The sequence below is a fragment of the Podarcis bocagei genome (assembly GCF_964188305.1).
Source record: "Podarcis bocagei genome assembly, chromosome: 3".
In the NCBI taxonomy this organism is placed as follows: domain Eukaryota; kingdom Metazoa; phylum Chordata; class Lepidosauria; order Squamata; family Lacertidae; genus Podarcis; species Podarcis bocagei.
Window position 1 is genome coordinate 91,815,323 of NC_138127.1, and position 26,977 is coordinate 91,842,299.

Here is a 26,977-nt window from a genome sequence, read left to right on the forward strand (position 1 = left end):
GGTTTCTAGAGCGGTTGAGGTGTTACCTTTACATACTATTATTATTATTATTATTATTATTTGCAAAATAATATGTGTGAAACAAGGATTTCTGAGTCCTGCCCGCAGTAGTATTAAAGCAGTACTAAAGTGGCACTCCAGATGTTGTTGGACTACAACTCCCAACCTCCTTCACGGGGAACCTGCAGCCCAACCAGCACCTGGAAGACCCCGTTCTCCCCCATCCCTTTTATGGATTCTCGACCCCTCTTACGTCAAAGCAAAACTGGAGCTCCGCCCAGGACTGGCGCGCGCATGCTCCGAGGCCTCCGGAAGGCAGAATGGAGGCACAGGACTAGTGGCGTGGGACCTAATTCCGGGTGAGTGGAGGCGGCCTCATTCCCGGTGTCGCATTGAGCATGGCCACAATGCCTGCCTGAAAAACATTTCCGTTCCTGGGTGGGATATAGTTTCCTGGAAAGCCTTGTTAGTTAGACCCCTGCAGCTGCCGGAGACGTTTCTCTGCAAAAGCCCTCCTCCTCCAGCTGTGCAGGGTTTTCTTGGAAGTAAGGGCTGTTAAAACCAGACTCCGATCGGAGTCCAGTGGTCCCTATACATACCTACTCGGAGGTAAGGCCCGTTAAACTCAACGGGACTTACGACCAGGCAAGTGGGCGGAGAGGACTGCCGCCTAGGTGCGTTTCTTGCAATTAAGGCTGCTGTCCTGTGCCCTTGAACATCGTGAAATTTACATCTGTGTAAGCTGGGTGCAATGTTGCACAAAAGACTGCTGTTGCTGCAAATATTCTGCCCTGCCACAACCCTTCATTCTAACCCCTTGGGTGGGGGTGGGGTATTACTTGTGGTATTCACGTAAATTTTACTCAGAGTACTCCCACTTAAACTAATGGACCTAACTTAGGCATGCTCATTAACTTCAGTGGGAGGGATGGCTCAGTCAGTAGAGCACGAGACTCTTTAATATCTAGACTCTGAGAAAAAACTTGGCTGAATTGCTACCCTGCACATCTCAGAAAAGTTCTTTGAGGTTTTTTCCTTTAATTATCAGGCACAACAATTAGAGGGGAATAATAAAGCGGGTGACGCTGTGGTCTAAGCCACTGAGCCTAGGGCTTGCCGATTGGAAGGTTGGTGGTTCAAATCCCCACGGTTCGAATCCCCACGAGGGGGTGAGCTTCCGTTGCTCGGTCCCAGCTCCTGCCAACCTAGCAGTTTGAAAGCACATCAAAGTGCAAGTAGATAAATAGTGCAAGTAGATAAAACCGCTCCGGCGGGAAGGTAAATGGTGTTTCCGTGCGCTGCTCTGGTTTCGCCAGAAGCGGCTTAGTCATGCTGGCCACATGACCTGGAAAAACTGTCTGCGGACAAAGTCAGCTCCTTTGGCCGGTAAAGCAAGATGAGCGCCGCAACCCCAGAGTCGTTCGCCACTGGACTTAACTGTCAGGGGTCCTTTACCTTTACCTTTAATAAAGACTTGTGATGGTCCCCTCTCCCCCAGATGAGGCAATCATTGCTCCTGAGCTGTCCTAGAATCTGTTTGCTAACAGTGTTACTCAGAAGTAACCATTGAGTTCAGTGAGGGTTACTCAAGTGGGTGTAGGATTGCAGCCTAAGAATGGGAATGCAAGCACTGTTCCCATCGCTACCGATAAATTTTCTTGTGATTCAAAGCATGTGGATTTCATCCTGTTTTATACATTGAAGTGCTTTCCTTAGAGAGACACCTCACAAGTTGTCTTACAACTCCAGGATAATGCTTTGGAATAAGATGGTTCCAAGATTCTCCCCAGTTCCAGTTATCTATGTTTTGGTGGCATAATGTGTAGAGCAAGCATAGGGAACCTGTGGCCTCTAGACATTGGACTACAACTCCCATCATCCCTGCTGGCTGGGGAGATAGAATTGGGAGTTCAACACCATCTGAATGGCCACAGGTTCCCCATCCTTGAAGTAGTGTCAATTAGTACCTGGAAAGCTGGGTTTAGATCCTGAATCACTAGGTGACCTTGGGCCAATCACCACCTCTCCCCCTAACATCTCTTACGGGCTTGTGAGAATCAAATGGAACAAACTCCATGGATGTCACTGTAAGCTTCTTGGAGAATGGTTTGGATTTTATTTTTTTTATGGAACAAATAAAATCATAAATGGTTGTTTTCAGCTTTCCCCCTGGAAGTAGTGGCACTTATCCCAGCAAAGCTTTTTGTCTGTTTTGTGTTAATGGTTTTTATTGCTTACATCACTTCACACGTATCAGTAAACTAATAATCTGTTCTTCCCCATCTTCAGCAGGAACAGGTGTTACTGATAATGGCTGTATCTAGCTTGATTCGGAGCTTTGGGTCCTTGCTGTTGTCCTCAAGCCCTCGTCTCTCCCAGGTACAGCAGCCACGTTGATCAGTTTCTTATCTTTTTCCACTGTGGGTTTATTATTGCATGCACTATGTATATAGAATGTCCTCTCTCTGGATAGAATTTTGCTGTGGACCTTGCAGCGCAATTAAACTTGCTTATTTTCCTGACACCAAGGCCTTAAATTGTTTGGAATTACCAGGGCTCAGCCTAGAAACCAATTCCGTTTTAGTTGTTGCTGTTTGTTTTAGGATTTGACCAAATGACGCATGCAGATATAATAAGGAAAAATTCTTATGAGCATTTGTTTTCTGCTCTCTTGAGTAATAACAACCAACACCCCTCTCCCCCAAAAAATCTGAAAGTAGGGAGAACAGTGTTTGGCTTGGAGTTTGTGACATCTAATACAGGATTCAGTCCCAGCCCCTTCCACTGTAGACTGTTAAGCACCACAAACTTTTCAAGTGTTTTTGACCCTGTGTTTTGCAACAACTGCTGCATTTTTAACGCATTGCAGTGGGATAATTTTTTCAGATCTTTTACATAGTAATGCATTATATTACTATGATTTTTAAAAAGGGCCTGATGTGGTATAAGGCAGTTCCTTCTGTTCCTAATTAAATTAAGGCTTGCTTTCAGAACCAAAAAATAAATAAAAATTCAGATCTTTGCTGATAAGATTGTCACTGCATTTTAAGGCCGCATTTCCAAAGCACAATAGACAGTGAAGGATTGCGAGATTATGGCCTAGGTTACCAACCTGTTTAAGACCATGGGTACATTCAGACAGAAAATGGACACAGAACAAGCTTTAAAAGCACATAGAGCTGAAAGTGGGGGGGGGGTGCGACTCTTCCAGCTTTCTCCTTCAGCTCTATGTACTTTACAAAGGAGGAAAAGATAGTCATTCTCATCACCTCATGACCAAGGGGGGCAGTGATAGTGGAGGACAAAGATGTTTTCTGGGTGCTAATGGAAGACTATGCTGCAGACTTCTGGCATAGATCTAATTCAAACACACCCTGAACATAGGAATTAGGGTAGAAAATTCAGTTCATGATGCTTGATTTCCGCCTTTCCTAGATACCTGTGCCTCCCAAGCCTACCTGCCTTGCTGGCCTTGTCCATGCATACCGTGAAATCAGCACCTCTGCTGTTCTATCTACCTCCGATCCACTGTGGAAATGCAGGATCAAATATACCACAAAGCCCATCGGCATGAAAAAGACAGGAGGGCGAGACCACACAGGTATGCCTGCAGCCCCTCACAGCTGGATTGCGCTCAAGTGAGCAAAGGCAACCTCCTCTGTCAGGAGAGACCAAGTAGGGGGAAAAGCCAAGTCTTCTGATGCTGTTCTCCTATGGCAAGGAAATTTCTTTTTAAAAAACAACAACACAGTTTTTGTTTTAAATCTTTAGACTACGTTAAGGCAGGTGTGGGCAACCTTTCTTCTGTTGAGGGCCATATTCTCTCAAGGACAACTTGTTAGGGGCCGAATACTGGCAGCAAGATGGGAATGTGCTTTGGGAAGGAGGTAGGAGGGCTCTAGGACCCTGCCAGAGCCCTGACGCCTCTTCCCAAAACCAGGCGCAACATTGGAAAGGCAGTGGAAGTCCAACAATGACTCTGAGAATGAGTTGCTGGATTAGATGGGCTATTGGCCTGATCCAACAGGTTCTTTTTATGTTCTTATGACTGCTTTTTAACTGAAGGTGCTCAGGATTGGGCCTTGGAACTGCTAGACACAAAGCTTGTGCACTGCCACTGAACTGTGACCCACCTCAAAGAAAATGGTGGATGCCAAGCTCCAGTTAGGAGGAGATGCGTTCTTCTGATCATTATACTTAGCATTTGTATTGTGTGTTTCGAGTCTTCAAAGGGCTTCACATAAAGTTATTCTTACAACAACCCAGTAGGCCAGTATAGCATTATCCAGGGTAGTTATCTCCATGTTACACATAGGCGACTGGAACTGGAACAAAGAGGACAATAGTTTTCTTAAAGCCACTGGTTGAACTCATGGGTGAGGTGAGAATTTCCAGATCATAGCTGCACCAGCGCTCTCTAATATTTTTATTTTGGGGATTCATTGACTCAAATAAGAAGTGCTCGAGTCAACTATCGAAATAATAATGAAGCAACTTTACAATTAGGACTCTTAGCTAAACATATTGTATTGTTGCCAAGTAAATATGAATAACAATCTGGGCATCTTTTGGTTTCTGTTTCTAATCCTCAAGTTAATTCCTGCTTCCCCCTGCCCCACCAAGTGTGTATCAACCACCATGAAGACTAGAAGCTTGCTTTTTGAAACCGGAAAGCTTTTAGTCTCGTTTCAGGTTTTACCTTTAGCCAGACCTAATTTCTGACCGCTTTCATAGACGTAGGGTGGTTGCTGGAAAGCTTGGTCCAGTATTTTTATCTATTCATTTGACTGCAATGTGTGATGCTGAATGAGCTCTGTGTCCGTCACAAGGTCGTATCCGGGTGCATAGAATTGGAGGCGGGCATAAGCAGCGCTACCGCATGATTGATTTCCGAAGGCTGAACTATGAAGCTGGACAAGAGCCTGGTTCCTTTGAGGAGAAAGTGGTTCAGGTGCGGTACGACCCATGCAGGTGAGTAGCAGACACGTGGTCTGGAGACTGTGATGGTTTTTTTCCTTTTTGATACTTGGGAATGAGGATGACAGCTTGAGCTGACCGTGCCCTCTTGGTATCTCTTTGTTATTGCCCACGGCAGATCTGCAGACATAGCTCTCGTGGCTGGAGGAAAGAGGAGACGGTGGATCATTGCGACCGAAAACATGCAGGCTGGTGACATCCTCAAAACTTCAGGACAAATTGGCAGGATGGCAGGTAAATCTGGAGGACGGTGTCCTGTTCTGGGTGCCACATTTTACGAAGGACATTGACCGGCTGGGTAACACAGGTGGCAAGGACTCTGAAAAAACCAAGGCCCACGAATAGTTCTTAAGAGCTGACTAGGTTTAGCCTGGAGAAGAGAAGCTTTCAGAGGAGATAGGGTAGCACTCTTCAAATATTTGAAGGGCTGTCTTGCAGAAGACGGGAGCAGGCTCAATCTCTGTTGTTCCAGAGCGTAGGGCTGGAACCTAATGTGTGGAAATTGCAGGGAAGCAGATTTCCTAACAGTAAGAACTGTTTTGACGGTGGAAGAGGCAGTGGTTCCATCTGCACAATACATTTAATGCAGTATCATGACGCTTTATTTTTTTTTTATAATAATTTTTATTAATTTTCCAAACATATAATAAAACAAATAACAAAATAAAATCATCACAAGACAAACAAACAAATATACATGTATAATTTCTTAAACATATTTTCATAAACCTTCTTTCCTGGACTTCCCCATACCTCCCTTTTTCTGCATCCTTATGTTAACCCTTTCTCAGCAACCCTTCGTTTCAATTTAATCACTCCTATTCATTATGCATTTTTTCTAGAATTAAGATTTACAGCTGCAGTTCTCTATTTCTTATAATCATAACATCTCAGCCGTCATCAATTTTGCAACAGTCTTTAAGGTATTTTTTAAATTTCTTCCAGTCCTCTTCCACCGTCTCTCTCCCCTGGTCGCGGATTCTGCCGGTCATCTCTGCCATGCTCATATACTCTATCACCTTCGCTTGCCATTCTTCCAGAGAAGGTAGCTGCTGCGTCTTCCAATACTTTGCCAGAAGAATTCTCGCCGCTGTGGTAGCATACATAAAAAAAATTTTGTCCTTCCTTGGCACCAATTGGCCTACCATACCCAAAAGAAAGGCCTCTGGCTTTTTCAAAAATGTCCATTTAAGGACCTTTTTAATTTCATTATAGATCATTTCCCAGTAGGCCTTTACCTTCGGGCAGGTCCACCAAAGGTGATAGAAGGTACCTTCAGTCTCATTACATTTCCAACATTTATTACTGGGCAGATGATAGATTTTTGCAAGTTTGACTGGGGTCATGTACCACCTATAGATCATTTTCATTATATTCTCTCTTAATGCATTACAAGCTGTAAACTTAATATCTGTATTCCATAATTGTTCCCAGTCATCAAACATTATGTCATGACCTATGTCTTGTGCCCATTTAATCATGGCTGGTTTTACTACCTCATCTTGTGTATTCCACTTCAGCAGCAGATTGTACATTCTCGACAAGTTCTTTGTATTGGGTTCTAACAATTCTGTTTCTAATTTCGACCTCTCCATCTGGAAACCTATTTTCCTGTCCTGTTTAAATACCTCATTTATCTGACAGTAATGCAACCAATCTCGTACCTTAGACTTTAATTTATCAAAACTCTGCAATTTAACTCTTTCACCATCTTGTTCTATAATTTCACAATATTTTGGCCATTTGGACTCCATATTTAGTTTTTTTATCTCTTTGGCCTCCATTGGTGATAACCACCTGGGGGTTTTACTTTCCAACAAGTCTTTGTATCTTATCCAAACATTGTACAGCGCTTTCCTCACAATATGGTTTTTAAAGCCTTTATGCAATTTTACCTTGTCATACCATATATATGCATGCCAACCAAATCTATTATCATAACCTTCCAGATCCAAAATGTCTGTATTCTCGAGAAGTAGCCATTGTTTCAGCCAGCAAAAAGCTGCCGATTCATAATAAAGTCTCAAGTCCGGCAGGGCAAAACCCCCTCTATCTTTTGCATCAGTTAAAATCTTAAATTTTATTCTGGGCTTTTTGCCCTGCCAGACAAATTTTGATATATCTTTTTGCCACTTCTTGAAACAGTCCATCTTGTCCAAGATCTGGAGTGTCTGGAACAAAAACAACATTCTAGGCAATACATTCATCTTGATGACAGCAATTCGGCCTAACAAGGAGAGTCTCAGCCTTGACCATATTTCTAGATCTTTCTTCACCTCTGACCAACATTTTTCGTAATTGTCTTTAAATAAGTTTAAGTTTTTAGAAGTCAAGTTTACCCCCAGATATTTCACCTTTTTTGTTATTATTAAACCTGTTTCATTCTGAAACTTCTCTTTTTCTGCCATTGTTAGATTTTTCTCCAACACCTTAGTTTTTTGCATATTCAATTTAAATCCTGCTACTTGACCAAATTTCTCAATTAGTTCTAAAACTCTTTTGGTACTAGTCTCTGGCTCTTGCAAAGTCAATACCAGATCATCTGCGAATGCCCTTAATTTGTAGTCTTTTGCTCCGAGCTGGATACCTTTAATCAATTGGTCCCCTCTAATCATATTCAGCAAAACCTCCAGGACTGTTATAAAAAGTAAGGGTGATAGTGGGCATCCCTGTCGTGTACCTTTTTCTATAGATATCTCTTCCGTTACCACATTGTTAACAATCAACTTTGCTTTTTGCTTAGAGTATATAGCACCTATACCGTTTTCAAAACTTTGGCCTACCCCCATCCCTTGGAGATTCTTCTTCATAAAGGTCCAAGAAATATTGTCAAAGGCTTTCTCCGCATCCACAAAAATTATAACTGCTTTCCTGTTAATCTTTACTTCCAACAACTCTAAAATGTCTATAATGTTTCTTACATTGTCTGACATATATCTCCCTGGGAGAAAGCCTGTTTGGTCCTTATGAATCTCCTGTACCAAAACTCTCTTTAATCTCTTTGCTAAAATGTCTGCAAAAATTTTGTAATCCACATTGAGTAATGATATAGGGCGGTAGTTTTTAACCTGGTTCTTTTCAGTCTCTGTTTTCGGTATAAGTGAAATAAAAGCTTCTTTCCACGATTCAGGTGCCTTTTTCCCTTCCAAAACTTCATTACAAACTTCCTTCAGTGGTTGTATTATCCATTCCTTCAGTGCCTTGTAATATCTAGCAGTCAGTCCATCTGGGCCTGGAGATTTTCCCAGTTTCATCTTCTGAATGGCGTCCTCTATTTCTTGTCCTGTTATTTTTTCATTCAGAATCCTTTTACTTTGTTCTGAAATCTTTAGTAATCCATGCTTTTTAATAAATTCTTCTATTTCCTGCTCATTTGCCGGCCCCTGTGCATATAATTTCCTGAAGAAACTTTGGAAACAATTATTTATCTCATTTGGTTTGTGGATAATTTTTCCTTCCATTTCCAAACTTGTCACAGTGTTCAATTTTTGTCTCTTTTTCAGTTGCCATGACAGAAGTTTCCCACATTTGTCTGCTGATTCAAATGTTCTTTGTCTCATTTGCTTTATCTTCCATTCTATCTCTTGGTTCATCAGTTCCATATATTGTGTCTGATAATACTTTATTTCTCTCAAAATCTCATGTGACTTTGGTTTAGACCTCAGTTTCTTTTCAGCTTCTTTTATTTTCTCCATAAGTTTTTCTTTTCTCTCATTCTGTTTTTTCCTCTTTATGGAGTTTTGTTGTATTAGGAAACCTCGCATCACGGCCTTACTTGCGTCCCAAATTGTTCTTTTTTCCACATCAGTTCTCAAATTTATCTCAAAGTAATCTTTCACTGCTTTTTGGGCCTTTTTGTAAATCTCTTCATCTCTAAATAGGGCGTCATTCATCCTCCATCTGAAGGTTCCATTTGTTGATAGTTTCATCTCTATCTTCACTGCGTTATGGTCGGAGCAAGTTTTTGGGCAGATTTCTGCTTTTTTTATCTTCGGTGCCATAGAACTTGATACCCAAATTTGGTCAATCCGTGTCCAGGTCATTTTTGCTTCAGAGAAGAAAGTTCCCTCCCTCTCTAGAGGGTTCCTTACTCTCCAAATATCAATCAAATCCAGTGTTTCAGTCATTTCAAAAAAAGTCTTTGGAAGTCTTCCATCGTTAGAAATTGTCTGTCTCTGCGCCTTGTCCATGTTAGTGGAAACAACACCATTCATATCTCCCATCATTATGATTTTAAAGTCCAGATAGTCCATTAAAGTCTCATGCAACTTCCTAAAGAATTCCGCCTTCCCTTCATTTGGTGCATATATTCCTAATATTATAATTTTTTCTCCTTGAAGTTGTATTTCTATCGCCAGGTATCTTCCTTGTTCATCTTTAAAGATCATTTTAGGGGCCAATTTTTCCTTTGCATAAATCACAACACCTCTTTTTTTAACTTTGTCTGATGAGATAAATTCTTGTCCAAGCCTTTTATTTATCAGTAATTTTCTATGTATCCTAGTCACATGAGTTTCTTGCAAACAAATTAAGTCCAATTGCTCTCTTTTCAAAATGTGAAAGACTTGGCGTCTCTTCCTGGGGAGGTTCAGTCCATTACAATTCCAGCTAAGAAGTTGCAGAGACATTTTGATACTAAGTGCCTACTCCTCCAACTGCTCCAAGTTTCTGTTCCTCCTCCGATGGTGGTAAAAGTCCAAATGAAAGATTTGCTATATCAGTTGGTTCTTTCTCTGCTGTTGTATCTACTGTTCCTTTCTGTAGATCCTCCAAGTTTTTTTCCAAAAAGAATTCTTTATCTTGAACTGTTTTTATTTTGACTTTCTTTCCTGTATAGTTAAAAGAAAGCCCTTGTGGAAACTCCCACCTGAAAGGTATGTTGTTCTTCTTCAGAAGATAGACAAGATCTTTGTAGAAGGCCCTCAGCTCCAGTATATATTTAGGGATGTCTTTAAAGATCTGGACTTGGCAATTCTGAATTACAAGAGCTTTTTGATAATGTAGATCTAGTATTTTATCTCTCTCTTCTTTAGATCTCAGTGTAATCAAGCAGTCCCTGGGCTTCTTGCCTTGCCTTCTTCCCAACCGGAAGGCCGTTGTTATTTCAAAATCTTCCTCCTGAAATTCGTCCTGCCAAAATTCAAAGATGTTTTCTGTGAGGAATTCTATAAGACTGTCTTTTTCTCCCTCTGGAACTGATCGTAATTTAAGATTCTTCTCCTTTCTCTGAAGTTCCCACAAAGCTAAAGTTGCGTCGTGTTCATCCACCTTTTTGGTAATTGGTGCAAGCTCCCTCTTAGTTTCTTCTGCTGTATCTTTTGCACTTTGGGCCAGTTTTCTTGTTTCAGTATTTTCTTGAATAAGTTTGTTTATAGAGTCTGTATTAGATGCTACACTTGCCGTGTTCAGGTCTAGTCTTGTTGTCAGGTCATTCAGTTTTTTTGTATTCTCCGCCGATTGCTTTGTCAGTGCTTCCAAAGACTGGTTTATTTTAAGCAATGCCTGTGTCATTGACTCCATAGATGCAGTTGGTGCTTTTTCCTGTCCAGCTGGTATTATACCTTGCATCGAACCCCTTTTCTTTTGAGGTTGCTGGGTTTGTTTTGTCTTGGATCTAGTTGTTATCTCATCTGGTTGGCTACTCATGTCCTCAAGGTCAATTCTCACAGGAAAGATTTAGCCGTGGAAAACTCCACTCTTTCCCTCTCACAATAGCAAATTTTCTTTAGGTCCTCTAGAGGGAGCATTTAATTGTATCCAATTTGAAAAGCCATAGGCACATGAAACAGTAAACAAAGAATCCAAACGGCAAAGTCCAAAAGTCCACAGTCAAAGCACTTTTTACAGTTTCAGCTTAGGTGGTCACAAAATATCTCCATTAAAGTCCTGTAACTTTATCCCAGTCAAGATCTTAACTTTGTATCCAAATCAAATTGACAGCTCAGCTGCCCGGTGTTTTCCCCGGCAGCCCGACTCAGGGTTTTGACGGTGGAAGCTCTCTTTCCTTCACTCTTTCACGCAGGTTGTAAATTTCCAATTTTCCTCCCCCCTTCTCCTGCTTACTGGGGGGGGGACGATTTAAGTCCGATGTCCGATTTTAAGCAGCTTACTAGTTAACTTTCATTTAAGTGCAGCTTTGTCCTCTCGTTGCTTTATTTACATGCAGTCCGGGGAGGCAGACTTCCTTACTTTATGCCTTTCCCGTTTTCAGCCAAATTTTAAATTAAATGTCCCGTTCAGTCTGTCAATCTTACTCACGGGTTTGTAGTCCTGTTCCGACTTTCAGGAAGGAATCAGCGCTCTCTGCTTAATGGCGACGCGGCTTCACTCCGCAGGCTGGGTGACGACTCTCAGCACCGCGCTCACTCCCGATGCCGTTCCGTAGCCTTTAAAAAGGCTCTTTCACAGTACCGGGGGGCGCAAAAGGTGCCCGCCGAGTCTCCTTGCTTACAGGCTTCAGCGCCTGCAATTTTAAGGGTCCCCCGCACGCCGTAGCGGGTCAGACCCGAACTTGCGGAGCAGTCCTCCCTCGGAGCTCGAGGCTAGGACCGCCATTAAACACAGGCGCCAACCGGAAGTCCCCAGTATCATGACGCTTTAAAGGGTTACGGCTTCCCCCAAAGAATCCTGGGAACTGTCATTTGTTGAGGGTGCCTAAAGTTATTAGGACACCCACTTTTTCCTCCCCGCACAATATCAATAACTGCATTGATTTTTAAACTCTATTTTTATTGCTACTTTTATTTTTTATAGTTGAATTTGATGTAATGCAAACTGTAAAGCACTAAAATGCAATAAGAGGTGAAAGCAGCAATAACGATACAGTGAAACACATACAGCATCTACACATAGGACATCGCAATTGCTACAATGGACGTCAAAAGCATTTAAGTGGTCCACCAAGACAACCAGCAACTTTCAAGTGATCCATGGGGGGGAAATATTGAGGAACCACTACTTAAATGTACAGTGAAGCATTAGCACTCAAAGCTCTGTTCTCCCTCCCACCCTTACATTGGATGGCCCTGTATCCATAACAGGGCCTTTTCAGTGGTGGCACCAGTATTGTGCACGACATTCCTTGTGCTTGTCCATCTGCTGAAGGAGGACAGACTGAGGCCGCACACTGGACTCACCCCTCAAGTTCTGTATGCTGCCTTGGGCCTTAAGTTCTACTTGGAGTTGTTGTGCCTTGGCTGTTTTCGGTGTGAATATGGTGGTGGGATTTATTTATTTATTGTCTTTCAGTGTCGGCTAATGAAGGAGATGCCTATCCAGTTGGGGCTCTGCCAGTAGGGACCCTGATCAACAATTTAGAGAGCCATCCCGGGAAAGGAGCGCAGTATATTCGAGCAGCAGGTCAGCACAAGATAAAGGCCAGAAACAACTTTGAGGGATGTAGCAAACCTGGGCAGGTGGTTAGAATCAAGACAGTTTCCTCCTTTTCCTCCCTTCCTTTTCAACTAAAGGAGAAGGTTAAATCTGTTGGAACAAATGAAGTCTGTGTCCCAAAAGAATCTCTTTTTTTAAATATAATTTTTTATTAGTTTTCCAATAACAAAAATTTTAAATACAGTTCAACATCAAATTTTTAACACAAATCGTTTTTCTTTTACACTTCCATCAACCTGTCTGATAATTTTCCGCAGTTGTTACTTATCATCACATTTCTTAATTAATATTGCACTATATAACCTATTATCTTTTCATATTATTTAAGCAATATTTCTAACAATTCTTCTTACAGAGCTTCTTGAAAACTTACAAATGTCAAATCATTGTCACATATATTTTTAATATAATCTGTGAACTTTTTCCAGTCTTCAGTGAATCTCTGGTCCCGTCGGTTCCGAATCCTCCCTGTTAATCTGTCCAGTTCTGCATAATCCATTACTTTCCTTCTCCATTCTTCAATCATAGGCATTTCTTCTTGTTTTCACTTCTGGGCCAACATAATTCTAGCTGCTGTTACCGCATATAAAAATATCTTCTCATCCTTCCTTTTTATTTCAGAACCTACTATTCCTAGTAAAAATGCCTCTGGTTTTTTAGCAAAGTGTCCCAAAAGAATCTTACCTTGCCTCCTTCCATACACACTCCCCCTTTTTTGGAGGAGCTGCCCCTTTTTATTCTTATTTAAGGATTTATAAACTGCTTCACAACAAAATGTTTCTAATGCGGTGTACAACACCGAGTATTTACCCCACCCCCAACCATATGTCAGGAGTGCTCTGATGGTGTTTCCTGCTTGGCAGGGGGTTGGACTCGATGGCCCTTGTGGTCTCTTCCAACTCTATGTTTCTATGATTCTATATACAGTAAATCTTTTGGGGAAGTCTCCACTGATAGTCCCCCATTCATTCTGTGTTGTGGGCCCCAGCCTGTAGTACTAACTCCCGACTGAACCTTGCTGAACTTCAGGCACACGACACAAAAGACTTTCTTATTCCAGCAGCCATTCTAAGCTGTATGATCAGGCATCCCCAAACTCTGCCCTCCTGCTGTTTTGGGACTACAATCCCCATCATCCCTGACCACTGGTCCTGTTAGCTAGGGATGATGGGAGTTGTAGTCCCAAAACAGCTGGAGGGCTGAGTTTGGGGATGCCTGCTTTGTGATGAACTTCTTACTGTTTTATTCTCTGTATGTTGTTGTTGTTTGTATACTGCTTAGAAATGCTAATGACTAATATATAAATGCCTTGAATTAAAAAAAAAAAGTGACCCACACTGCTTTGTGGAAGATCAGGATCTGGCCAGCAGTTTGTAAAGAAGCTTATGGGGAATTCGTTTCCTTGCTGCTTCCAGTAAATGTGAGCTGAGCTGAGTCAAAGGATACTGAAGCCCTGCTGATGCCTTGTTCTTGCTTCTAGGCACCTGTGGTGTGATACTAAGGAAGGTCAACGAGACAGTCATCATCCAGTTGCCCTCCAAGAGGCAAATGCAGGTAAACAATTTGGGCATATATGCCGCCACATGGCAGATGGCATCTGCTCGCTGACCTATCCGTATGGCAGCCTTCTTCAACCTGGTGCCCACCAGATGTTTTGGACTACAGTTCCTACCAGACCCGGCTGGTGTTGCCAGTGGTCAAGTGGGAATTGTAGTCCAAGAAAATATGGAGGCCACCAGGTTGTATTGGTTGTTTGGGCCTTCTGTGCTGAACCAAGTTGTCAATAATAATAATAATTTTTTATTTATACCCCGCCCTTCCCGGTTCAGAAAACCGGGCTCAGGGCGGCTAACAACAAATTTAAAACACTTAATTGATGCAACAAAAAACAGCATAAAATACAGTATAAAACAATAAATTCAGAATTCAAAAATCAATTTAGGGGGAAAATCCATCCAATAAACGTTAGATGATCACCAGGGCTAGCTGGCTAAATTAGTCCTATTTGGGCCAGCAAGGAGACCAGGGGAGAATTAGCTGTGGGATCCCAGAGCGGGTAATCTTCATAAATAGGGGAGGGAAGGAAGGGGAATAAAATATCAGGCTAAGTTCAAATTGAAGCTAGGCGGAATAGCTCTGTCTTATAGGCCTTGCGGAAGGAAGTTGAATCCAGAAACATCCAGCAACATGTAAAAATCAAGGGTATAATGACGCGTGAAGCTTCTAACGTTATCAGTCTACACTTTCCCACATAGGTGATGCACACATATGAGGCTGAGCACTGAGTCTTGCAGGTTTTGTACGAGTGAGGCAATGTGTCTACTGAGGTTCTTCACCCCTGGTTTGTATTCCTGCTCCATAACCTTTCTCACTCTTACAGGTATTGGAGACCTGCATGGCAACAGTGGGCCGCGTTTCCAACGTTGACCACAACAAGCGGATCATCGGGAAGGCTGGTCGGAACCGGTGGTTAGGGAAGCGGCCCAAGAGTGGCCTGTGGCATCGCAAAGGGGGATGGGCGGGCCGCAAGATCAGGCCCCTCCCACCCATGAAGAGCTATGTCAACATCCCATCAGCGTCTACACATGTTTGATGCCTGTGTCTGTGTTGTCAGTGATTCTGTAGGATTCTGTCAATAAAGGCTATCCTCTCTGACATGTAAACTCAGCTAAGGTTGCAGAGTACATCCCTTGTTGTTGTTTGTTAATTTATTTACCACTTATATGCCAAAATGGCCTCTGTTGTTTAGTCGTTTAGTTGTGTCCGACTCTTCTTGACCCCATGGACCAGAGCACGCCAGGCACTCCAGTCTTCCACTGCCTCCCGCAGTTTGGTCAAACTCATGCTGATAGCTTCGAAAACACTGTCCAACCATCTCGTCCTCTGTCGTCCCCTTCTCCTTGTGGCCTCCATCTTTCCCAACATCAGGGTCTTTTCCAGGGAGTCTTCTCTTCTCATGAGGTGGCCAAAGTATTGGAGCCTCAGCTTCAGGATCTGTCCTTCCAGTGAGCACTCAGGGCTGATTTCCTTCAGAATGGATAGGTTTGATCTTCTTGCAGTCCATGGGACTCTCAAGAATCTCCTCCAGCACCATAATTCAAAAGCATCCATTCTTCGGCGACCAGCCTTCTTCATGGTCCAGTTCTCTCTTCCATACATCACTACTGGGAAAACCATAGCTTTAACTATATGGGCCTTTGTTGGCAAGGTGATGTCTCTGCTTTATAGATTACAGCTATAAATTCAGTACAACTGCAGTGGGGCATTAAAACACCCTCAGTTAAAATATATAACAAAACAGGATTTAATAGCATAACAATTTTAAGAGTTAAAATAATATCGGAAATTTGTTCAAGGGAATGCTTGCCCAAACAAGTGTGTCTTCAGGAGCCCTCAGAATGCCAATACTGATGTGGGCATCTAATTCAGCAGGGATGGCATGAAAAAGCCTGCCTCCCTGTTACCATAAACTGGCAAAACGGGCGATTGTTGAAAGAATACCGTAAACCCCACTAGAGAGAACAGTTTACTGGGGTTGACACTAAGCAACCTAATCCTAGTCAGAATTGGGAGGATCTGAACCCATTTAAATCGGTGTCCTTAGGTATAACTGACTCCAATTTACAGAATCCAATAGTGAGGGTAATGTGGGCAGATTGCGATGCAGTACAAAAAGAATCATGGTAGAGCGATGCCTTCATTAGGATTAACTAAAACATCACCCCAAAATAGCAAGCGTGCTTTCACGTTCTCCAGACCAGAACCCTTATGGCTAGAGGTTCAGCAAAACATGGGGTGGGTAGGGAAAGGGGATAAGAAAATCTGGGCATGATTCAGGAGTAAAAGCCTGTACAGTATCTTGTTGAGAATCTTGAGATGCAATGAAAATGTTGGGAATCTGACATACATTAATAGATATAGGCAGTACTCAGAGCCATTACCACAGCAAATGGCTCATTTGACCTTGCACCTGTGATTACCTCGCCCATGGGGTTAATTAGGCTGAAGGAAAATGACCCCTTTCTATGCCCAGCTGCTCCAACAAATGTTAGATAAATTAGGCTGCAATGCTATACCCATTTACCTGGGAGAAAGCCTTGTGGAAATCAGTGGGACTTACCACTGAGTAGACCCATGTAGAATTGCAGCAACAAGTCTCTGATAGATGCAAAATGAATCTAATGATTCAGAGAGGCTGCAGAATAGCAATGGCAATTCTGCATGTTCAAAAATATAAAACTTTGCATTAATACCTGTGGCATCTTACCTGCTTACTCAAAGGTTTGTCCCAGTTGTGCTCCATGGGGGCTGTTCCTCGGTGAGTACACAGAGGATTGCAGTCTTAATACCTCTTAGTAGGGAGCAAATCTCATTGAACTTAATGGGATTTACATCTGAGCAGACATGTATATAGGACTGTCCTGTAGGCATCCCTAATACGGTTGACACACCTCAGGTGACGCATGACGATGACATCTTTTACTATGGTAAAATATTTTTAATGCCCATCCCAGGGATGGGGGCTCACTGAAGTTACACGTGTGTTCACAAGCATCCACATGTTTGCACACTCATGCAAAAATAATTATTTATCCAACTGATTTATAATCCCAGATGCTTTAGAAAGCCCGGTGTGGGTTTCAATTCTGTTTTAAGTCCATTGTATTGCAGGGCTTATGGAACGCGGGTGGCGCTGTGGGTTAAACCAGTGTTTCCCAACCTTTTTTGGGCAAAGGCACACTTGTTTGATGAAAAAAATCTCGAGGCACACCACCATTACAGCCCCGTGACGTCAGTGCGCAGCGTCACGCCGGGAGGGACGCACGAAAGTGTAAGTTCCAATTTTTTTCCCTCCCCCTTGCCGGGGAACCTCCAAGCTTTGGGGGTGGGGGGGGAGGAGGCTGCAAAGCGAGGCAGGAAGGAGAGCGCGGCTTGGCTGGGTGAGCTTTGGCAGGGGCAGGGAATGAGAGCCGCGAGGCGGGCGCTGCGGACGGAGGCGCTGCCCGCCGAGCTTGCAGGCAGCCAGGCAGGCAGACGGCGAGAGCCCTGCACTGGGCGGCCTCTCCTCGCCGCCGCCTCTCGCCGCCCGACTCGCCCGCCTCCCTCCAGGCAACATCTCGCGGCACACCAGGCAACATCTCGCGGCACACTAGTGTGCTGCGGAACAGTGGTTGGGAAACACTGGGTTAAACCACAGAGCCTAGGACTTGCTGATCAGAAGGTCGGCGGTTCGAATCCCTGTGATGGGGTGAGCTCCCATTGCTCGGTCCCTGCTCCTACCAACCTAGTAGTTCGAAAGTACGTCGAAGTGCAAGTAGATAAATAGGTACCGCTCCAATGGGAAGGTAAACAGGAAAGTAAACGGGAAGGTAAACGGCGTTTCCGTGCATTGATCTGTTCACCAGAAGCGGCTTAGTCATGCTGGCCACATGACCCAGAAGCTGTACGCCGGCTCCCTCAGCCAATAAAGCGAGATGAGCGCCGCAACCCCAGTCAGCCATGACTGGACCTAATGGTCAGGGGTCCCTTTACCTTTACCTTATTGCAGGGCTTTAAACTTCCTGTAATATATATTTTTTAATATGGTAGCTGTTTATTTTTTAAGGAATATTATTGTTTTATCTTTTTCGGCCAACCAGCTTTTGAGAAGTTCGCCTCCCTCTTGCAATCAAGAGCCATATAAATTTCATGAAGCAAATAATTAAAGAATATAAGCAAAAGGCGGGGGAAATGCATAAATAATACGCTTTAATCCAACAAAGCCAAAAAATAAAAAAATAAAGGGGGGGCGGGAATAAAAAGAGATATTTTGTTCCATCTGTTCTTTGCAATGAGACGCTCCGCGAAAGTAATAAGTTTGCCTCGCGACGGCAGTCGTAGCACGTCAGTGGGAAGGCGGGACTCGAGCAGGAAAGGCGGAAGAGGTGAGGCAGCTGCTAGGCTGGATAAAATAAGGGAGGCTGCCGACAAGGCTCGCCCGCCCGAAGGGTTGCGGGTAGTTGTTGCTGTTGTTGTTTTGCGTATGTGTATTCATGTTGTGAGGGTTTTTTTTGGGGGGGGGAGGGTAGTAAGTGAGGTTATCCTATAATCTCGAGGCTTCCGGCAGGATCGAACCGGCAGCTGTCGAGCGTCCAAGGCTCGCCTGCCTCCTGCGTTCCATGGGGACCCCGCCCCCTGCCGTCGCTTCAGGAGACCCCGTGGGGAACGGGGCAGCTTTGGCGACAGGTGGCCGAGCCCGATCTGCAGCTGCAGCGCAGCAGCGCAGTGTTATCACATATATATGATTGTTGTTGTTTAGTCATTTAGTCATCTCCGACTCTTCGTGACCCCATGGACCAGAGCACGCCAGGCACACCTGTCTTCCACTGCCTCCCGCAGTTTGGTCAAAATCAGGCTGGTAGCTTCCAGAACACTGTCTAACCATCTCGTCCTCTGTTGTTCCCTTCTCCTTGTGCCCTCCATCTTTCCCAACATCAGGGTCTTTTCCAGGGAGTCTTCGCTTCTCATGAGGTGGCCAAAGTATTGGAGCCTCAGCTTCACGATCTGTCCTTCCAGTGAGCACTCAGGGCTGATTTCCTTCAGAATGGAGAGGTTTGATCTTCTTGCAGTCCACGGGACTCTGAAGAGTCTCCTCCAACACCAGAATTCAAAAGCATCCATTCTTCGGCGATCAGCCTTTTTTATGGTTCAGGTCTCACTTTCATACATCACTACCGGGAAAACCATAGCTTTAACTATATGGACCTTTGTTGGCAAGGTGATGTCTCTGCTTTTTAAGATGCTGTCTAGGTTTGATATATGATAGTGTGTGTGTGTGTGTGTGTGTGTGTAGTGCAGTCTCATTTTATCATCTATACCTTATCATTATTTTGTTTGTTTATTAAATCTATAGATATACACATAGTCAGAGCCTCGCCGTAAGCTGTGCAGCCGGCCCAAAAATAAATGTAAATATCAAAAGGAGCCCAATTCATTGGATACAACATTTGTGAGGCTCTGCGCAGGCTCAAGCCATGATAGATTTGGACGTCTTTATGGTGCTGCCCTTTCTCTCTCTGGAGCAAACGCAGCTGTTCTTCTGGATGGCATCGTAACGGTACATTTTGAGTGCTTTTTAACTGGAAGCTGATCTCAACTGAAAAGTGTTTGGGTAGAATATGCTAGATGGGATAGATTGGCAAGATCCCACGCTGGCACATGCGAGCTAGCACATTTGCGCAGCCCTACGGCAGCCGTGGTTTTCAAACATATTTTGGGGAGGGTGTCCCTGGTATTCCTCAAGAAGGACGTCTTTAACAGGTTTGTTAAAGGATGCCCATCTTACAGACCTTGAACTGTGATATGAAGCTGCAAAGAGGATTCTTCTTTAATAAAGAAAGATATGGTCTTCATAACTCCTTAAATAAAAATGTAGTTTAGGTGTATAATCTTTCATAGACTACAGTATTCCAGTTAGTGTTAAGATGCTGAAATGAATAGAACAAAAATTTTAAGGCAGTTTTTAACCTTAGCTAGCTGTTGTGCATCATTTATAATTGCAACCTTTATTTGCCTGCGTCTTGCATAGATCCAAACCAACCTGTCTTCAAAACAGACAAAAACTGCTTGTAGCATTAATGAATCATTAAAATAACACCTCATAAAGCAACAGTAGTATGGAACCTTTTATCTTGACCTATACACCACAAAATTGTGTGCAGGCTTTCAGGTTCATTAGATTTCTTTTTCAGGCCGGATGTTAATTAAAAGAGAATATAAAAAGATGCTGCCTAACAAGATGACAGAAGCCCCATGTGTGGTTTGTAATAGTCTTCCGATGGAGTGTAGAAGTTGTAGACCGAATTAGATTAGCTTGTGCTATATCTCCACCTGTACAACAAGATCACTGAAATGAAATAGCAGTCTCCCTTTGAAAATATATAAGCTAGCAAGTTATTCACATCTGTCTCTAGGACAAATACTTGTCCAAGATAGGTTGCTTATAAGTGGGGAAGTAGATATAAGAGTAGAAGCACGGAATAATTTGAGGGAGAACACATGCTTAAATTCCAGTGTAGCATTAGGTCACACCTCATTAGATTACAACAGCTTTCACTTTTGTGCTGTGTTGACAGTGAATCACTTTTTGCCCAGCTTCATCTATGGTCATGATGTCTGTACTGAACTAAAGTTTCTCTATAGAGAAGTACAGTGGTACCTCGCAAGACGAATGCCTCGCAAGATGGAAAACCCGCAAGACGAAAGGGTTTTCTGTTTTGGAGGCGCTTCGCAAGACGAATTTCCCTATGGGCTTGCTTCGCAAGAAGAAAGCCCATAGGGAAATCTCCGGGGACCTCTTTTAAATGCTGGTGGTGGGGAGCAAAGCCTTTCCCCCCCTCCGGCCTTCAGAAGAGGTCCAGGAATGCCGGCGGGGGCCGAAAGGCTTTGCTCCCCACCACCAGCATTTTAAAAGCAGTCCGGGATAGCAGGGAAGCGCTTCCCGCTATCGCGGACGGCTTTTGAAGGCAGGCGGGGGGGAGCAAAGACTTTCGCCCCCTGCCCGCCTTCAGAAGAGGTCCAGGACCTCTTCTGAAGGCGGGCGGGGGGCGAAGGTCTTTGCTCCCCCCTGCCTGCCTTCCCGGGAGAGCGGAGAAAGGCAGCACGTTTCTCCGCTGTCCCAGACGGCTTTTGAAGGCAGGCGGGGGGGGCAAAGACTTTCGCCCGCCCGCCCGGCTTCAGAAGAGGTCCAGGACCTCTTCTGAAGGCGGGCGGGGGGCAAAAGTCTTTGTCCCCCCTGCCTGCCTTCCCAGGGGCTTTTACATCGCCCCGGACAGCGGAGAAGTCCTCCGCTGTCCCGGGTGATTTTAAAATGCCGCCCGCCAGCATTTTAAGATCGCCCCGGACAGCAGAGAAGTCCTCAGCTGTCCCGGGGTTTTTTAAAATGCTGGGGGTGGGAAGAAAAGCCCTTGTCCCCCCCCCCAGCCTTCAGAAGAGGTCGGGGGACAATGCATACCTATGGGAAACCGTGCATCGCAAGACGAAAAACTCGCAAGAAGAAAAAACTTGCGGAACGAATTAATTTCGTCTTGCGAGGCACCACTGTATACAGAAGAGAAGTATACTTCAGTTGGATTTCCATTAGGAGACAATAAAGTTCTTTAGGTCTTCTTGAAACCCGTTGGCTTGTCCATATTCCAGAATGCTATCTTTAGAAACAAATAATTAGTGCAAACTTTTATAGACGCCTAAGTTAGACTTGGAGCATGTTCACTGTCAGGCTTCCTGACATTCACAAATTATGTTGACCCTGGTTCTTTGAAGGGGCAGCCCAAGTTGGCATGAGTGGATATAAGAACATAAAAATAGCCCAATTGGATCAGGCGAGTGACTCATCTCATCCATCATTTTGTTCTCACAATGGCCAACCAGAGGCCTCTGGGAAGCCCAAAGCAGGATCTTGGCACAACAGCACTCTCCCCATGTGTGATTCTCAGCAACTAGCATTCAGAAGCGTACTGTGTCTGACAGTGCAGTAGAACCTACTACTAGTAGTTATCATTGATACTTATATCCTCCATAAATTTGTCTTAATTCTCTTTTTCACCCATCCCAGATGGTACCCATTGCTACCTTTGGCCACAGTGAATTCCATAGTTTAATATTATTATTATTATTATTATTATTATTATTATTATTATTATTATTATTATTATTTGTACCCCACCGTTGCTGGCTGGAGCCGGGCTCAGATAACATCATATAAATAACATAGTATACATAAAAACAGGCATCAATTAATTAAAATACATCTTAAAATTAACTCAAATATGCACTGTGTGAAGAAGTTCTTTTCTTTTGTCTGTCTTGAATTTTCCCATGTTCAGCTTCATTGCATGGTCCAGAGTTTTAGTATTCTGAGATCCAGTAGGAAGAGAGGTAACTCCAACAAGGATCTCAGCTACTTGCCGAGTTTGAGGAATGTGTCATCTTCCTGGGGTAGTATTTTCTAACGGCACACTGAACATGCCGTAGTTGTGTCTCAAAGCAATGTCCCTGTATTTTGGGCTATCTCACTCAACGTTTCTATAGTGTTTCCAGAGGACGTGACCTGCTTCTCTCTGTACTGGCAGGTGCTTTCCCTGTCATGGTGATTGAGAGGCAAAATGGGAATGTGTTAGTGCATCTCGGACCCAAGATTCAGACCTATCCTGAGGAGTTAATCCGGCAGCGCCGTGGTCACAATGGACACGTGGAATACCTGATTCGCTGGAACCTGGAAAATGGTGCAGGAAGTAGGCCTGGCATCTGTTCAGCAGAGAGCAGCATGGAGAATTTCCTGATGTGGATGTCGGCAGATGATGCCTATGCCAACTGCCCAACACTCTTAGGCAAGAGGACACCCAAGGAAGAGAGTTCACGCAGAATATTCCCTCCCGATGTCACGTTGGATGAAGCATCTCTTTCGGAGATGAAGGCCGATGTCAGGAACTTAGTGCAGCGGGCTGCTTGGCAAATGGCCAGCCCCACAGTCCCTCAGTCCTCCATCCTGAACACCATTCAAGTGCTCAGTGCTTATGCCAGTATTGGTGCATTGATGGGGGTCTTCAAGGAAACGGGAGCCCTCAGTCTGCTGATGAAGATGCTGTGTAACGAGGAGGAGCAGATCTGTCGCAGCGCAGGCAAGATCCTGAGGGCTCTGGCTTCCCACAATGCAGGTGAGACTCAGAAGATTTGTTCTTTTTTAGGGACTAACTCCAGCTATGATGCAATTCCTGTCTTAAGGACCACACTAGCCCTTTGTATTTAATACGCAGGGTTTTTAAAAATGCAAGTAGCATCAGGTGGTATGTGTGCACTGATAATTATCAAGATTGCAGCAAGCATGAACGGGTATTTAATCCTTTCCTCCTGTGCAGCAGTCCTGAAGGAAAGTCCTCCTCTCAAGCTGGTGTTTGCAGACTCTTATTAGTGTCAAGGGTGGGATGGGGGAAAGGTTTCTCCTAATGGAAATACTAATTTTAGAGGAGGGATATTCCTCAGTCCTTATAAGGGACGCGGGTGGCGCTGTGGGTGGTTTGAATCCCTGCGACGGAGTGAGCTCCCGTTGCTCGTCCCAGCTCCTGCCAACCTAGCAGTTCGAAACCATGTCAAAGTGCAAGTAGATAAATAGGTACTGCTCCAGCGGGAAGGTAAACGGCATTTCCGTGCGCTGCTCTGGTTCGCCAGAAGTGGCTTAGTCGTGCTGGCCACATGACCCGGAAGCTGTACACTGGTTCCCTCGGCCAGTAAAGCGAGATGAGCGCTGCAACCCCAGAGTCGGTCACGACTGGACCTAATGGTCAGGGGTCCCTTTACCTTTACCTTTATTCCTCAGTCCACAGAAGGAGCCGAAAGGGTTAAATTCCCTCCCTGCTTGCTCTGATCCCATTAATTATCAACCTCACTGGGTGATGCGACAAGTCTGGTTTGGACCTAAGGCTTCTAAAGTATCTTAAGATATGTTCTTTTGTAAGTTGCATTAAATGACAGTGCCTAGCCAATGCTATCCTCATCCCTCTGCCTATGTAAACAAACACTATCCCCTCCCCCCCTTAATCTCCTATGAAAATTATTTCTTGTTCGGCCTTGGTTAATACTTCTAATAAATGGTTGAATTACCAAAAAATTATAGGGTGACTGTCAGTTATGATTCCCAAAGCCATATTAGGGCACTGACTTTATTTTAAATGGTGAGGAGTCTGTTTGCATTTGATGAATGCATCTCACAGCAGCAAAAAGGGATACCCCAAACATTTTCTTGCCTGGATCCTAGTATGCACATTTCTGCCTCGAGCATGAAGAGCTGCCCTGTGTGGACAGAAGCATTTTGCCAGTCCCACTATGCCAGGGGTCTGCAACCTTTAAGACAAAAAGAGCCACTTGGACTTGTTTCCGAAGGGAAAAAAACTGGGAGCCGCAAAACTCGTCATTATAAAAATAACTTTTTTGTCACTTTTTATTATTTCTTTGTTTGACCCCTCAGAATTACTCCTCCTCATAGAAATAAACGTTAAAATAACAAGTTACCTTTTTGTGTGTGTGTTCTTCACTCCCCTTCAAAACAGTGACCAGCGTACATGCCCCCTTTCAATGCAGTGACCAGCGTACATGCCCCCTTTCAATGCAGTGACCAGCGTACATGCCCATTACAATGTAGCGGGCGGGCGGGAAGGTGATGTCGGGACGGTGCGTGACTAACGCACGCACCGCCCCCATGCGACGTCACAGCCTGTACAGCGCCCGCCACAGTGGGGAGTGTCGGGGTGCACAATGCGCCTCCTCCCCTCGCTAGTATCCACCCCGGAGCTGCGGCAAAGGTGTAAAAGAGCCACATGCGGCTCCGGAGCCGCGGGTTGCAGACCCCTGCACTATGCCATACTTTGGCTTAGGGTAAGGTGTGAACCAGGCCATTAACTGCTTCCTCGTAGCTTTCTGGCTTAGTTTTTTGTCAAGAATTAACCCCCTGAGCCTCATTCTGTAAGCTGCTACCTCAAATTGTCTCATTTTATGTATTCTGTTGCGTATGTCTGTGTGAAAGAACCGACTCCCATCTTACTGTGGAGACGGGAGTTCTGTGAGCAAGAAGATGCTTTAGTACATATGCAAAGGAAGCGCCATATTAGTTATCTCTGGTTTCAGGAAGCCGAGCCTATGTCCTCTTGTCCCTGAGCCGGCAGGATGGCATTGAACAACACATGGACTTCGACAGCCGCTACACACTCCTTGAGCTGTTTGCAGAAACAACATCCTCAGAAGAGCACTGCATGTCCTTTGAGGGGATCCCCCTGCCACAGGTATTAACTGACCTAGATGGGGCTGCTACCAGTTCAGATCTGGAGGTATATTCGAGGGGTGTGTGGGCGAGATAATTATGAAGTGACCTGGAGAGAGGTCCAGCGCCGAGGGCCTTCTGGCGGTTCCCTCGCTGCGAGAAGCCAAGTTACAGGGAACCAGGCAGAGGGCCTTCTCGGTAGTGGCACCCGCCCTGTGGAACGCCCTCCTACCAGATGTCAAAGAGAAAAATAACTACCAAACTTTTAGAAGACATCTGAAGGAAGCCCTGTTTAGGGAAGCTTTTAATGTTTATTAGGTTATTGTATTTTAGTGTTCGGTTGGAAGCCGCCCAGAGTGGCTGGGGAAACCCAGCCAGATGGGCGGGGTATAAATAATTAGTTTAATTAGTTTATTAGTTAGTTAATTAGTTAATTAGTTTATTTGTTTATTTATTGAAGGCAGGGGGACAAGTGCACAGAGATCCCCCCATTACTTTATTTATATCTTCTCTATTTGCACGTTCAAGGTGCCTCACAAAATCAGCCTTGCCAAAAGCATCACCAACCCTGAATATGTTTTGGACTGCAGTTCCGAGCCGTCACAGCCAATGGTCAGGGATGATGAGAGTTAAAAGTACAAAATAATTTGGAGAGCTGGGAAAGGCTGATATAAATTGAGGCACTTTAAATAATGGTCTCAATCAGCAAGGAAGAAAAGGCCGCTTTAAATAATGGATGTGAATCAAGTTTGCATGGCTATTTCTTCATAGTTCTTCATCTTCTTCCCTGCTCCAGATTCCAGGGAAGCTGCTGTTTTCTCTGGTGAAGCGCTACCTATGTGCCACCTCCCTCGTCGACAAGCACCATAGCGCCACAGACCCGGGAGGGGAGCAAGCAACCTCTGAGCTCTTCAGTGCATGCTCCGGGGACAGCAAAAGGCTGCAGCGCGAGTTTGACTTCAGCATGGCCATGGCCAGCCTTATTTCAGAGCTGGTGCAGGCCATGGGCTGGGATCGCGGGTGGCAGCTCCGGACTCTCAGCAGGAAGCCGCCCTGGGCAGCTCAGTCTATCTTCCAGTCCCAGGCTCCCAGTGGCGCCACCGCCCCGCCAGCCACTCGGCTCCCCCAGAAGGAGACCAGCACTTTCAAACTGCGCTCGGCCTTCCCCAGTCGCAACAGCTATGTGGAGTACGTGCAGGAGAAGCTGGTGCGGGGCATGCGTGTGCGCATGTTGGAAGACTACGAGAAAGTCTGTGCGGGAGACGAAGGCGAGTTCCTGCAGAGCAATGACGGCACGCCACCCATCCAGGTATTGCTGAGTTTGGGGGCAAAGCTGGGAGAGGGGAACATCCTGGCTTCTGGGACCCAGAGGTTGCCGTAGGCCAGCCTTTCTCAACCTGTGGATCCCCAGATGTTGTTGAACTACAACTCCCATCACCCCTAGCTAGCGAGGCCAGAGCTCAGGGCTGATGGGAGTTGTAGTCCAACAACATCTGGGGACACACAGGTTGAGAACCACTGCCGTAAGCTATGGAATTTTGATGTTTGGGGATCTCGTTGGGTTTCTGAAGCTGTTCTGGCCTTGGTGGTATGAGCAGCAGAATCACCACTGTGTCAAGAGGAGGGTTTTGGTCTGACTGGGGGGCCTCTCTGTTGTTCAGTCCGGACTCTGCGGTCCAGCTCTGAGGGCCTTCTGGCAGTTCCCTCATTGTGAGACGTGGGGTTACAGGGAACCAGGCAGAGGGCCTTCTCAGTAGTGGCACCCACCCTGTGGAATGCCCTCCCGTCAGATGTCAAGGAAATAAGCAACTACCTGAC

The 26,977-nt window shown here is 44.7% G+C and overlaps 2 protein-coding genes across 5 annotated transcripts in view; both read left to right on the top strand.

The window, feature by feature from the left end:
• The first annotated feature begins 244 nt into the window (after positions 1-244).
• MRPL2 (mitochondrial ribosomal protein L2) lies at positions 245-15,036 on the top strand. Its single transcript, XM_081187955.1, has 8 exons — positions 245-359; positions 2,290-2,379; positions 3,436-3,601; positions 4,830-4,971; positions 5,096-5,211; positions 12,226-12,336; positions 13,850-13,923; positions 14,750-15,036. Exons 2-8 carry the CDS (start codon positions 2,311-2,313, stop codon positions 14,960-14,962), a joined length of 891 nt encoding a protein of 296 aa, XP_081044081.1. The 5' UTR covers positions 245-359; positions 2,290-2,310; the 3' UTR covers positions 14,963-15,036.
• A 3,204-nt stretch (positions 15,037-18,240) lies between these two features.
• LOC308583924 (cullin-9-like) overlaps positions 18,241-26,977 on the top strand; it is a 34,431-nt gene continuing 25,694 nt past the window's right edge. The window contains exons 1-4 of one of the 4 annotated variants that reach the window (XM_081188358.1): positions 18,241-18,293; positions 22,479-23,063; positions 25,027-25,181; positions 25,956-26,468. In XM_081188358.1, the coding sequence (XP_081044484.1) occupies positions 22,493-23,063; positions 25,027-25,181; positions 25,956-26,468 (1,239 nt within the window). In that variant the 5' untranslated portion in view covers positions 18,241-18,293; positions 22,479-22,492. The other 3 variants (XM_081188355.1, XM_081188357.1, XM_081188356.1) reach the window with 3 other exon arrangements.

Excerpts from the sequence above, each read along its gene's own strand:
- MRPL2 (XM_081187955.1), top strand. The coding sequence starts at position 2,311 with ATGGCTGTATCTAGCTTGATTCGGAGCTTTGGGTCCTTGCTGTTGTCC. Across the intron at positions 2,380-3,435 it reads CAAGCCCTCGTCTCTCCCAG|ATACCTGTGCCTCCCAAGCC; the intron begins GTACAGCAGCCA and ends CGCCTTTCCTAG. Across the intron at positions 5,212-12,225 it reads ACAAATTGGCAGGATGGCAG|TGTCGGCTAATGAAGGAGAT; the intron begins GTAAATCTGGAG and ends ATTGTCTTTCAG.